Genomic DNA, 13921 nt, shown 5'->3' on the forward strand with positions numbered 1-13921 from the left:
TCTTTAGGTGAAATTTTCGACTTCAAGTCGTCCTGTTTTTATGATTAAAAAAAGGGAAATTTAATCAAAAATTTTACCGGTTGTTTGGGTTGGATAGGTTGTCTGGTCGTTTGCTTTTACTTGTTTAAATTTCACCAATAAAGATATTTGGGTTGTACTAAAATTATATTAATACTCGAAATTTTTTAGATGACCTATTAGAATTGGGAAATCCAATAAAAATTTTACCCAAAGGGTGGTCAGGACGTTTGTTTTTACTTGTTTATATTTCACCAATAAAGATATTTGGGTTGTACTAGAATTATATTATTACTCGAGATTTTTGAGATGACTTATTAGAATTTCAAAAGGAATGCACACAAAGCTGTGCATCTGTCTAAACTTAAAAAGTCTAAGAGTTCTACGTAATTAGTATCAACTTATTCTTTTACTTTTTATACCCCCTGGAATTGATCATTTTGAATATTGAACAGGCTTTGAAAATTCAAAAAGTGAGCCTTTCTACATCGTAAAGAATCCATGCAAATTCTGATAAAGAGAAACAGAATCAGGGGGTACTTTTGCTCTGCCCATCTTAATGTCTATGCCAAAATGATGTCTATCTGAGAATCATAACGTCCATAGAGCGTTAGATTAACGTTCAAACAACGCCGTGATCCAGATGGGTCGATAGTCGTTGAAAATTCAGTAGATATATAGATAGGGAATTGCTAAAGGATCAATTCATTCTGCTAGTAGAAAGGTCAAAGCTAAGATGAAGTTTTTGATCCTACTTTTCTTGGTGACTGTTCTACCATCGAATGTATCGACCACATGTAACGATTTTACTTTGAAACTTAATCTGTTGAAACAACATGTTGAAATGGTGACTAATTTGTTGACTTTGACCAATCAACGTTTGACAGATATCACTCAACAACTCAAACAAAACCTCACTAAGTCAAATGAAATATTGAATGAGAAACTAACCAAAACGAATGAAGAGCTTTACCAGAAAATAATACGCAATACACAAACAATCACAGAACAAATCACGAAAGATAATGAAGAACTAGAACACAAAATCATTGAGAAATTGACCAAGAAAGACCAAAGTTTAACTCAAAAGGTATCACAAATGACTGAAGACGTTCAATCATTAACGCAAAAAGATAAAACCCAGAACAGTTTTTGCCAAAGTAATTCCCATAGATGTGGCTCTTGTTATTGTATCGAAGATTTGCGGATTCCTGATAAGCATTATTGCGATTGTCGTATGAAACCCATTCGTCGTGATTGTAAAGAACATCATTTGCAAGGAGAAAGGATCAATGGTTTATACCGAATCAACCATGACACTGATGGGAATGATGTCTCTGTCTATTGTGATCAAACGACTGATGGAGGTATGTAGAATATTTAGACAATTCTTCTATTACCTTCGTTTTCTCCTTGATTTGAGCCTTATAAGCGTTATGTTCCTTTTCCTGAGTCCTTGCACAGTTCTCCTTTTTAATTTTTTTTACTCAGGATACCGTCTAGAGCATTGAGTTTAATGCCCGAAGGGCTAGAGTAGAATCTCTAACCTTTCCCAGGAAAGAAAAAATGAAGCCTCTTATTTCCCATTCAGAACGCGTCGCAATGATGAAAACAGAGTGTGTCTAGTGATTCCTTTGTTTTTGAGGACTGCATTTTTTAAATCTAGCGATATATTTTACTTTCAATTCGGCGTTTGTGTAAAAACCACGCGCATGGTTGTATTTCCCATTTAGAAGTTTCGAGTCAAGCCCTTGGACTTGGAAGTCAATGGTCTAGAGTCCTTCCTCTGTTAGTTACTAACCCTATACATTACACGTTTTTTATAAGAACATGGAAACATTTTTGAAGCCTTCGGATGTCCTTAACTTTTTGAGTTTTAAAGCTTAAAAATGTTCTTAAAATGTTCTTATTTTCACCATTTTTACCCATTTTTCCTAAGAATCGGGTGGTTTCGAGTCTGCAAAGCCTTGAAATGTTCTTAACTTGTTTTTAACATTTTGGCCATCGAAGCTTTATGTTCTTATATAGTTTGTTCTTATATATGAAACAGAAAAAACAAAAACAGTTTGCTCTTATAAAAAACATGCAAGGGAAATATTTAGTGAGCAGCGAAAACCTTAGAAAGCTTGTCTTTTTTTATAGGTGGCTGGACAGTAATTCAAAGACGTGTTGACGGCACCACCAACTTCTTCCGTAATTGGCAAACCTACAAACAAGGGTTCGGTCAACTCCACTATGAACACTGGCTAGGGAACGATAACATACATCTTCTCACCAGACCACGAGACAGTTACTCAGAAATACGATTTGATCTGCAAAGAAAAGATTATGGTCGTAGGCAGTATGCAAAGTATTCATTGTTCAGGATTGATAATGAGTTGAACGCGTATAAACTTCATATCAGTGGTTTCTCTGGAAATATTGGACAAGATAAGATGAATTATCATAATGGAATGAAATGGAGCACACGTGACCGAGATAATGATCTAAGACCAGGTTCGGAAATAATTTTTATTTCAGATAGGTACCCGACCAGCTGCCAGTTGGGTCTATTACGAAATTCTACAGTAGACTCTTCGCCTATTCGAATCTTTGTATTATTCGAACTGACTCTTATCCCCCCTCAAGGAAAAACCCTCTCGATGTACTTTCTATAATTTGAATTTCTCTGTAATTCGAACATCTAAGATTCCCCGTTGGAGTTCGAATTAGCGAAAGTCATCTGTATGTCAGACGGTCGGACGGAAAGATAGGCTTTAGCGATTAAAACGTGTCTTCTTTAAGTGGTGTCAGACCCGTTCTTTGTCTACTACAATGATTGTCAAATCTAACTTTTGTGGTCTAAAGAGAAATCATGGAAAACATTAGTGTTACATTCATGGTCAAAACCTAATCTTTACGAAGATTTCAAAATTCATTGCTGTATTTCACTTCACTATACATGAGATAAACTCTTGTACAGAGATTTGAATGTCTTTTTTTCCTGTTGCAGTTGAATTCTCTATAACTCACACACACACACAAAGTAGTTAAGGAAATTTTGAGTTATCAAGATTGGTTTATGAGGCATTGTCAAGAAGAAAAGAAGACTTGTTTGAGTTAAGAAGTGTATAGAGGTTTGAGTTATGGAGACTTCACTGTAATTTATCTCGGAGAATTATTTAGTTTGTAGGTTAAGTATTTACAGTTTTGAGTTATATCTTTAAAAATAGAATGAACCCGTTAATGCCACTTGCATCATAAAGAAATCGCTCAGGGATTACAGTTTTGAGTCTTGACTTTCCTTCTTACATTGTTATTTCAGCTCATGATTGTGCTTATGATCAGAGAGGTGCTTGGTGGTATAACGGTTGTGAGACAAGCAATCTGAATGGAATTTATGACTCCTTCAATAAAGAGAAAAATCCCGATGAAGCGTTTGGTTGGAATCCCTTCCGTTTGGAATTCTCTGAAATGAAAGTTCGACGGAAGTAATTGCCCGTGTGGTGCTATCCTTGATAAAGACATTGACTACATTTCTACGTTTCCCTCTAAAAAGGGTACTAATTTTCTTGAGAGTAATTTTTATGTTATGAAATCAGCCTTTCGGGTATTTTAGAAACCAGGAAAATAAAATAGCGGAGAAAAATAATATATTGAATTGAATTTTATTGAACTGCGGGTCCATTTGTCAAATAAAAACAAAATGTATCGAAAAAATAGTTTTCAGGTAATATTATATGATGTATGAATTGGTCTGTAACATACACACCAACTACCAGAAAATGGGAAGCAGTGACAGGACTTGACCATTTGAGGACACCAGCATAGTTTCAAAGCTTTGCTAAAATATTTTGTAGAAACTCTAACTTGACATTGCATTGAACTAGCATTTCTACCATCTACCAAGAGTATTTTACAGACCACGTTGTTTCCCCGGGGGTGGGGGGTACTAGGGCAAGATGGGCTACGGGGATGCTCCGCTGGTCAGGGTACCTTTTTAACATCCACGAGTCCCAGGTAGGGTCGCAAAAACACCAAAATAGAAAAATCAGTCCCTCGTAGGGTGCCTATTTTTGGAAAATTTGGGGAAAAAGTAGAAAATTTGAGAAAATTTTGGAATTTCAGTCCCATTCAGGGTCACTTTTTTCGCAAATTTTGAGTCCCACGTAGGGTCCATTTTTCGAACCTCAACGGAGCACCCCTGGTAGTACCCCCCCCGGGGTTGTTTCAACATAACATGTTAGCTAAATTTTTGTCAGTAAGTTTACCATTACCTGGTCAGAATTTTAAGTAAAGAATTTAATCCTAAATTGGGCCAATTTTGGCCAGTAGGTAAATTACACATATTTGGTGCTGTAGGTTACAAAAACTTACTCTTAGTTCATATGTAAAATTTGAGCAAAAATTATCAAGTGAATAAAAGTCATTTTTTGAAAGTGTCAAAATTTGATGACGTAGGCAGCTAGCAATGACGTTCGATACTTTCACTTCACAATTTCAGATCTGTGTGATAGCAATAGACTACAGGCCGTTCTATTTAGCAGCGCGTCCCCATACTTAATAATTTGCAGGAAAAATTTTTTTTGTACTGCCTACATTAGCAAATTACTTATCAATCACTTATTTCTGGCACACAAGTTATTGATCTTTTTTGTACAGCACATTTTCCAGCCCCCCCCCCTGGGTGGATAATCTTCAATGGTGTATGATCATATTTGATAATGTAAAACTATCTACAATTTCTACTTTTAAATTTATTTAAAACTATCGATCAATTAGAGAGAACTCAGCGTGATGAAGAGCTTGAAATCAAAGATTAAATCTTTTTATCAATGAAGCCAAAAGCTGTTAGATCTTAATCTAAGATTGAATGCTAAGATTCTTTCCGTGCCCTGTTTTATGGAATGTTCTTTAACCATACTGCTTTGTTACAGTTTTAATCATTCCCAGTTGTAGAATTTTTTAATAAGAATAGTGTACTTTGTATTTTGGCAGAAAATTGCCAAAATTGCGGATGATCTGGAGTTTTTACAAAGTCGGCTAAAGAATTTCTTCCTGTGTATTTTACCGAACCAGTTCTATAATCGTGATATTATGCTCCACACCCCCACAAAACACATGTACCTTCTAGGTCCCGAAGCATTTATTTCCTTATAAAAAGTATAAGCAAATATAAATATCTCAATACCGTTGATTTAAGCCCTTGAAAGCCTTTTATAGATGAGAAACAGTAGTTTAACTGTGTCTTTAATGTGTTAAATTTATCATTACTCTTGTTTTAAAATCTATATCAATCGTGTTACATAAATATTCCAAAATGAATGGTATGGAGAGTAGTAATAATGGATGCCTAGATAACATCATCGGCACCAGTGATCACGATTTCACTCAAAATGGCGAATATAAAGATTTTGAAAATGCTGTGTCACTTAATGTTCCAACGAGACAAAAATCGATCAAAATGGCTCATCGCAAAACGATTGCCTTGATTGCCCATGATAAATATAAACCAAACTTGATCAAATGGTGTCAAAAATGGAAACACATTTTGAAAGAATATTATCTTATCGGCACTGGAACAACTTCAAAGAAAATCAACAAAGAGACTGGTTTGGACGTCCAAGGGATGTTAAGTGGACCTGATGGTGGGGACCAACAAATTGGCGCTCGAATCGCCGAGCACCGTTGTGATTTCTTATGCTTCTTTTGGGACCCGACGTCAGCGGCCCCTCATGACCATGACGTCAAAGCTTTGTTTCGAATTGCAACGTTATATGACGTCTTGATTGCGACAAATCCGTCGACTGCAGACATGGTGATTTCGAATCCTGTTATGTCGTGCAAGAAAGAGGGATGATTATTTTTACTTATTTTAAACCTGATTTTCAACTTCTTTTATTCGGAGAGAACCCGATAAGGATGAGATTTTGACTCTAAACTACTTTATTAAGGTAGAATTTGTTTATCATTTTATCGAGTTTAAAGAAAATTGTATTAATTGTGAGCATTTTTGTCTACATAAATTTGATTTTCAACTTCTTTTTTTTGAAATAATCCAATAAGAATGCAAAATTAAATTACATTATGGAGATACTATCGTTTTGTGTAAGATTCCCATTTCCACACTATGATTCTTATCACTTTCCCAGAATCTTCCCACTTTTTTTTCCGGGAAAACCAGCATGAGATCGAAAAGGGTTTGTTTCTAAAGGTACGAAAAATCTTGTGTTTACTCACGAAACTGCCTAACTTTCCAAAGCTCATTTTCCAACTACCCGAAGTCCTTTGTTTTTTTCCGCTAGAAAAGTGGAAAAGGAGTCTTAGTGCAGAAATGGGAATCTTATACAAAACGACGATAGAATCTGTTTATTATTTCATTGAATGAAACTTTGTATTAATTTTGTGGATTTTCATTTTTATAAATTATACCCCGCTTTTTCCTGAACACACTGTAGTGAAGCCATTAAATCCTACCTTAGTTGCACGGCCTAGCAAGCTCCGCTGTAGATCTCTCTCTTTATTTTCAGTCTTGCAGCTGAAGCCTACCTGAAGCCAGTTGCACCACCTCTTGATTTTACTGTGACGGACATTAAACATCGATGATTATCTCTTTTGCTTTATCTTTCAGAAAAAAAATAGTTAGATATTTTGCATTCGAATGTACTTTCATCAAATGTATGTCTTTGTGAATATCATATGAACCTGAAAATAGTTTTTAACATGTGGAAAATTATCCATAAACAACATAAAAACCGGGGGTCTGTCGTGTTTACAAGTGCGTTTCATGAGTGCTAGCAGAATCAGAAAAAGGCAGACTAAGGGACAGGGTTCGAGTTTGGATATGATCTTATTATGCTGAGATGTTCTGAAGAAAAATTGTATTATACAAAAGAATTCGGGATAGGACTTTGGGATGAAACTAGGAAATAACAACAATGGAATTCCAAGTACAAAAATTTATTCAATCTAAAAATAATGAAGGAATATATCGAAAATATTACAATACGATGTTGTTGCATTAAAGACAATCTCTCAATCCTGGTCGAACAAATCTTCGACGGAGTTTGTTGAAAGTGGTACCCTAATGGTAGCACTACTCGATAGCGGTGTAAATGATCTTCTACCTCGGTTACTTGTGATGATGTAGCGCCGCCATTTGATATTAAGCTTAGCACAAGTTATCAATTGCTTCTCTGCAGGTACCACTTAAAAGAAACTCCAATCAAAGACGGTGGATATATCTTTGTACAGTAGGGTTTATAAAGGTCAGCAATATTGAACCCAAAACTGTAAATCTACAATCAAGTTTTTAGAATTACATAAAAAATTAAAGTTAAATTGATCGAGGTAATAAAGCCTTGTTAGTACTTACGATTGTCCAATTAAGACAAAGATACGATTATGTATAAAAATGTTAACCCTCGAAGAAAAAGTGCAAATTTCGTGGACCGGTTGGCTTTTACCGTGAGCATCTCCAGTTAGCTTTCTCTGACCTGTGAGGACGGACATTAAGAATTTTTATCGAAAATGTTTCAATATGATTTATATTCAAAGAGTACATCGAAGATGGACATTGGGAGATCAATTTCCCGAGAGGCAAAGGAGGGGAGGGGTCAAATTCTAGGGGGAGAGGCCAAATTCTAGGGAGGGGGGTCAAATTCTAGGGGGAGGGGCCAAACTTTTGGGGAACAAATTTCCAAGAACCGTAGAACTCACAATGTGATGCTCACGGTAACTGGCCTTAGCTAAAAAGTGCAGAAAATATAAAATGAATATTTGGAACAAGCAAACCACTTGAACACTGTAGCTACTTTAATAGGATAAACTTTCGCGGGGATTAAATTTCGCGGATTTCGCGGGTCATCCACGAAAATTCGCGAAATTAAGTCCCTATGGAAATTTGGAAGGGCCTAATCCGCGAAATATTTCTAAACAAAACTCAATATATGTCAAATAAATACTATTTGAATGGTGGCTAATTGCCACCCAATAGTGCCATCCGCGAAATTAGGTCCCCGCGAAAGTTTATCGCATTAAAGTACTCTACATGCGACAACATTTGAAGGATTCAATGCAGTACAAATCATTACAATGACCTTTATACATGCCAGCCATATAGTAACCATAAGTACATCTAGACCAGCCTTTTTCATCTAACGATCTTCGAACGCTTTGATTATAGCAATGTCCCCAAGACGTATGATGACTTTTTGGTTTGCAACAATGGAACTCTTCAATATTGTGAAGGTGTGATCCTTTGGTGTTATAAATTCCATTCATGTAATGTCCATTTCGGCAAATCGCCCAGCGGTCGTCACGATCCCAATGCAGCCAGATGTTAAGCGTGTAACACGATCGTTCACCAGCTAGAAGTGATAAATAGTTTTGTTTTTAGCTAAAGGTCTTATTTGCATGTAGCAAAAGTAAACGTGGTGCATTTCGTTTTTCCAGGGTTACGACAGTTTTTTTGGCCATTGACTACCAAAATGAACCCATGGAAACGAAATGCATTATGGATTTTCTATTAACTACTTTCTATTTTATAAACGCAAGGATGAGATTCGAATCATATTTTAAACGAGCTACAAACATACTAATGTCGTATCTCAATTGATTTTGAGTCCTCTTGACCTCGTTAGAGCCTAAAATATAAGACTTGAAAGACAAATGAACAACTAAGACCCAACCAAATTTTGCTTTATAAGCGTTAATATAGACGATTTATTTCTAACTCTACCAAATTTTTACATTGTTCAGAGTTGTTCCTAATCTTACCAAAAAATTCGGTGAGACCTCAAAGCCTTAAAATGTTCTTAACCTATTCTTTAAAATTCTGGTCGTCGAAGTCTTATGTTCTGATATAGTTTGTTCTTATAAAAAAACGTGTATAATGACACTTATTTAAAGAGTACACTTACTAAGTGAGACCAAATTAATTTATTGTTCTACAGACCCAACTGACCCTATTTTTTCCACGAAAAATAATAGATATCGAATTTGAAAAGGAGGACAATGGACTAAGTTTTTCCAAGATGTTTTTAACGGAGCAAGCTGAAAAAGTGTAAATTCATCCAAGAACTTAGATGAATTTCAAATATCACAATGGAAATAGCAACAAAAGTCGCTCAACGATAAAGAGGAAAATGTCTACCACTTCAAAACGTCACAGAATCTTTAGATCTTGACCTTCCGACTTTACAATTTAGGAAATTCATTTTTATTATACCGACTGGCCGACCAACCCATATTTTTCTGACGGTCTCCCCGTAGAACAATAGATTAAATTGGTCTCGTCTAAATACCTGTCGCACGTAAATAAGACGGTGGTGTATAGCATTCAGCTTCCTCAATCAATACAATGCTATCACCACGCCAAGTGTGACGATTGTTCCTCCAAAGACCTGTCATGTAAGTTCCACTAGGACACATATTCCATCCTCGGACATCAAAACTATGCCACCAGTTTGCCACAGAACGCTGTGATGTCCAGCGTTTATTGAGAACGTGCTCCGAATCTGATTTAGGTTGGAGTCCTGTTTCAGATTGGCTGCTGACCATCCTTTTGAAAACCTGTTTAAGAATTTAAAATATTGATATTCAGTGATTTGTTTACACTGATTTTTAATATGAAATAAACCGAATCTCCGTACGGAGACCTCTGCGATAAAGTATGATTTATAGAGTGCGACACTTCTCTCGTCGTCTCCCTTCTCTCACAAACACTCCATCGCAGCGGTCAATTTGAAAAATCTCAAATGAGAAAAAGGCAATGACAACAGACCCTCTACGGCAATGAATTTTGAAATCAGCCGTAGATACTAGGTCTGTGTAAAGACAAAGGTTTAGTTATTCGTGAACGAACGAAGATCTAAGCTTGCGGCCGACTTTTAAAATTTAAATATGCGGTTTTCCAGCGGCCGAAGAGCCGAATTTAATGTGTGATAAGTTTTCAGAGACGGCAAGCCGAAGACCTCCAACATTAAAATGAAAAAAAAACACGTGGCATTTTTCGGTGTGCGTTTACTTTTTGTTTGGTGGCAAATCTAAATTTCATACTAAATCCTAGCCTATACTAGACGTCACCCACGTTTTTTCTACGCAATTTACCTATTCCACTTTGCGATTATGTCGAATGTTTTAAGTCCGGGTTTTCGGGCTCTAAACATTCGATTTTTGACGTCACTTTTAACGTTCGAAGCTCTTGCGGTTAGCAAAAAAAAATCAAATTTGCGTCAAATCATATGAAAGGCTTCTATTTTTCGAAAATCGTCAAAGTGGAACTCACTAGCGAGATAAAACATCCCGGTTTTTAGTGAGGTGCTCGCCAACTAAATCCTCCTCTCGGCAAACTTCTTTATGTATATAGTAACCTTTAAAAGTGTACTGACCTTATTAATGCTAAGGGAGCTATTTCTTGCGACAGTGTAGTTTGCAACTGATCGTTTTGTTATATTTCTAGATATAACAGACGAAGCCACCAGGATAAGTCCAAGAAACATAAGTCGAGGTAATGCCATAATTTGTGATCCAGTGAAACTTCTGAAACGTTCTAAACAGAAAATTATTATACATTTGGTGCTTTACCACATTCGCTATTTGTGAAGAGAAGAGATGACATTGAAATAACGTTGTGTGAACGGTAAGTACCTTCTCAAGTCTCTCTAAGGGTTACAAAAACAACAAAAAGTCAAAATAGACTCTCTAAGTCTCTCTTCCTTTTCCCAAACCAAGGGTTTCTTCGAAAATTTTACTCTCTAAGGGTCACTTTTTGGCCAATCTTGTCCCTCTAAAGATAAATTTTTCGTAAGATTTAGTCACTCAAAAAGTCAGTCTTTTAGAAGTTGTATGTTTTTTATTAATCTTTACTGATATTCAGAACCTTTCATTTAAGTTAAGTTTAAGTACACCCCTGTGGTCCCACAGCCCCACTAGAAAATTTTGTCCCTGGTTGAAAAATACCACGGAACTTCAGCCCCACTTGGAAGTTGACTTTCATTTCATCCCTGTTCTAAATTCAGTGTTTAAAAATTATACGCTAAAACCATCACCCCTGGTTTTTTAAACGTTGGGACAATAGAATTTCTATCCCCATGGAGATTTCAATAGGAATTTTCATCCCCCCCCCCCCCCCTTGAGGAAAAAATTTCCACCGGTGCTGTGAGACAGGGGTGTCTTTGAAATAAGCTTTATTTCAAGTTTCATAAAATGTTCATGAAAAAAAACTTACAATAATCTTGGTTGATGTTTACTTCGTTACCAAATTCTTCATTTGTCGTTTGTCTTCACTGATTTTTAAATTTGAGAAAAGCCAGTATTTATAGCATGAGAATACCATTGTTTTCACCCCAAAAGTCCTTTATTGAATTATTTCTTTATGCTTCCTCTAAACAAGGAATTTAAAAACCTAAGAGTGCAAGAAGAAACTGAATGGTAAGAGGTTTCCGGGGGTTTATAATAATTTTGGTTAGAATTTATGGCTTCACTTTTCAGTTGAGAAATTTTTCAAAATGTTAACCGCACAAAATATTGTTATTTGATTTTATATCTTGTTTTGCTGAAATCATCTGAAAATGAGCCTGAGATTTCGACCTCGATGTCGACACTATAAGCAACACAAATCAAAATGGATGTGAGTCAAAACTACTAAAGATACATAAGATTCTCACTGTCAAACTTGCAATTCAGTAGTCCCCAAATACACCCTTACAGTGTTTCCATCTAAAAGAAGACCCTTGTAGTGCACTCTATCAAAGGTACGCCCTTACGGTGCATTTCGAGGGTCTCGGTAAACCTACCCTTAAGGGCGGCACATGCCGTGAGCAGACCAGCTAGAATTCTTTCAGCAAGTGGGGGTAAAAAATAATGGACTGAAAGTCGATGGGGTTTGAAATTCGCATGTTTTTTACGAGGAGGATTTGAATCCCATTGTGTTCAATTCAGGAAATTCAGTGGGATGGAAAAGATGGCACAAAGGATTTGGTTATCTGATTATTTCCAGGATGGGAAAAAGTTGCAGTATAATTTTCCGGATATGTTTATTTTTTTCTGGAGGTAATATTTATTTCTCCAGTGTGAGGGGATCCCACCGTAGCTTAAAATACGCTGAATCTAAATATCTCGTGATCTAATCATCGAAACCCTGTGAGCCATGCCATTTTCAGTTTCAGAGTACATGTCAGAGCCCATCTTTTGAGACTGGCTGGTTTGAAAATAACAAATAACAACGCCAGGTACAAAAGAAAGGTAGCGTCCTTAACCATCTCAAACCATGTTTTCCTGGTAAATGTACTGCAGTCAGAAGACGGGGCCACAAATTAGGCCTTGTAATAGTGAATGGTTACATAATCCAGGTTTATATTACACAATTACCCCCGTATAAAATAATCAATACGCAAGTATGGAATCTAAATATGGAATTAATCCTATCCAGTCCAACAAAGTTTTTCGAAGAAGTTGCAGATATGTGCAAAAGTACACTGTCACGATCATTTACAAAACCTCTTATCCAGTTTAAAATGTGAATGCTAATAAGCTTGGATGATTTCCGAATGTCCCTCCGAAAGTCTATCTCAAATTATTGCTAATTGAAACAAAACTTCTATAACTTATCGTGACGTGGCTGTTTGATTATTGGTTTGTCAAAAGCGTCAGCGTCTCAAATCAGCAGATTTGCGGTTAGAATCTCCACGCCTCCCAAATACTCCGTTCAGTTCATGGATAACCGTCTCAACTAGCAATGTACCACGTGAAAACAGTCGAAAAACTGGCTAACAGTCCTACATCACAGGTTTTATCCACATAAAAATTGGTTCTAATATCTAACTCCTCATTCATGTCCACTGGCAGATTTAAGACAATAGAGCAACGACGTCGGTAACATGCGAAGGAGTGCAATGCTTGTTAAAAGACAATAAAATTACAATTACAAATATCTCCTTCTGATAAGTTCGACGTGATCTAGAACCGCCTATGCATGTCTTTTGTCGATTCTATGTTAAATTGAACCAGCCCAGCTGGCACACAACGTTGTTTCACCGTTCATCTAACGTTATATGGACGTTATGAACATTAGAAAAATGTTGAAACAACGTTGTGTGCCAGCTGGGAGGAAATTTAAGAAGACTTCAACAACCCTAGTCTAATAAGATACAGAGTAAATCATATTCCATTAAAACATCAAAATAATGTTAAATTATTATACGATTATTAGAGCTGGAGTAATAGCATTACTCCTGCAAATACCCAATTATCAACTGAACGTTGATCATAATGTACCCCTTGCTAGGATAAACTATCTAATTAAATTCCCTCCAGCTTATGAACGAAAGATTTCACGCTGATCAAAGGAATTCATGTTTGCTCTGAATGCTATTGAGTAGGACACTGCCTTCCTGGGGCTCAATGTAGTAGATTCTCTCTGAATATATCCTTAATTCTTTTTCCAACTTTGTCCCAAACAAAATCATAAAAAGTAGGAATAAAGATGCATTGTGGATGACTTCTGAGATAAAGTAGATGCTTCTGGACAAGGCTAAAATATATCGTCGTTGGAGAAAATGGTAAAACCCTTTAGATGGTCAGGCACTTGATGATATGGTTGTCAGGTGCAGGTTGGTCATTAAAGCTGCAAAGGACAACTCTTTTTCTCGTCTTTATCTCGCATTTCTTTAAATGATCCAAACATCGGAAGTAAGAAATATTGGTCTACCCTTAAGCAGTTCCTGAATATACGAAAAACTCAGCCCATGGGTGGGATAATTTTTCTACTCGTATGGATTTCTAGTAACGAGCCTGGCGGAAGCGGGGAGGGGAAGACTTCAGCCTCCCAACTTTTGAGTAAATTGAATTCTTTTCTCGATTTCCTAGCGAATTTTATATGATTTTGAGCTTTCAGCCTTCCCACTTTTACGGTTGTTCCGCC

General features: G+C 36.4%; 2 protein-coding genes and 1 long non-coding RNA gene across 3 annotated transcripts; 2 read left to right on the top strand and 1 right to left on the bottom strand.

The window, feature by feature from the left end:
• The first annotated feature begins 730 nt into the window (after positions 1-730).
• Positions 731-3649, top strand: LOC136810791 (fibrinogen-like protein A). The gene is made up of 3 exons (XM_067067388.1): positions 731-1385; positions 2161-2514; positions 3323-3649. Exons 1-3 carry the CDS (start codon positions 755-757, stop codon positions 3490-3492), a joined length of 1155 nt encoding a protein of 384 aa, XP_066923489.1. The 5' UTR covers positions 731-754; the 3' UTR covers positions 3493-3649.
• A 1668-nt stretch (positions 3650-5317) lies between these two features.
• On the top strand, positions 5318-5857 carry LOC136810770 (methylglyoxal synthase-like). The gene has a single exon (XM_067067372.1). It carries the CDS (start codon positions 5318-5320, stop codon positions 5855-5857), a length of 540 nt encoding a protein of 179 aa, XP_066923473.1.
• Positions 5858-9308: 3451 nt separating this feature from the next.
• On the bottom strand, positions 9309-11322 carry LOC136810792 (uncharacterized). Its single transcript, XR_010847152.1, has 3 exons — positions 11228-11322; positions 10389-10549; positions 9309-9570 (listed from the first exon to the last, which is right to left on the bottom strand). It is a non-coding gene; the product is annotated as an uncharacterized lncRNA (long non-coding RNA).
• Between the last annotated feature and the right edge of the window lie 2599 nt (positions 11323-13921).

The sequence above is a fragment of the Clytia hemisphaerica genome, unplaced genomic scaffold (assembly GCF_902728285.1).
Source record: "Clytia hemisphaerica strain Z4C2 unplaced genomic scaffold, Clytia hemisphaerica genome assembly, whole genome shotgun sequence".
Taxonomy (NCBI): domain Eukaryota; kingdom Metazoa; phylum Cnidaria; class Hydrozoa; order Leptothecata; family Clytiidae; genus Clytia; species Clytia hemisphaerica.

What these genes read in the sequence shown, in the direction of transcription:
- LOC136810791 (XM_067067388.1), top strand. Translation starts at nt 755, where the DNA reads ATGAAGTTTTTGATCCTACTTTTCTTGGTGACTGTTCTACCATCGAAT. An exon ending in TGATCAAACGACTGATGGAG is followed by an intron (nt 1,386 to 2,160) that starts GTATGTAGAATA and finishes CTTTTTTTATAG; the next exon opens with GTGGCTGGACAGTAATTCAA. An exon ending in AGATAATGATCTAAGACCAG is followed by an intron (nt 2,515 to 3,322) that starts GTTCGGAAATAA and finishes TTGTTATTTCAG; the next exon opens with CTCATGATTGTGCTTATGAT.
- LOC136810770 (XM_067067372.1), top strand. Translation starts at nt 5,318, where the DNA reads ATGAATGGTATGGAGAGTAGTAATAATGGATGCCTAGATAACATCATC.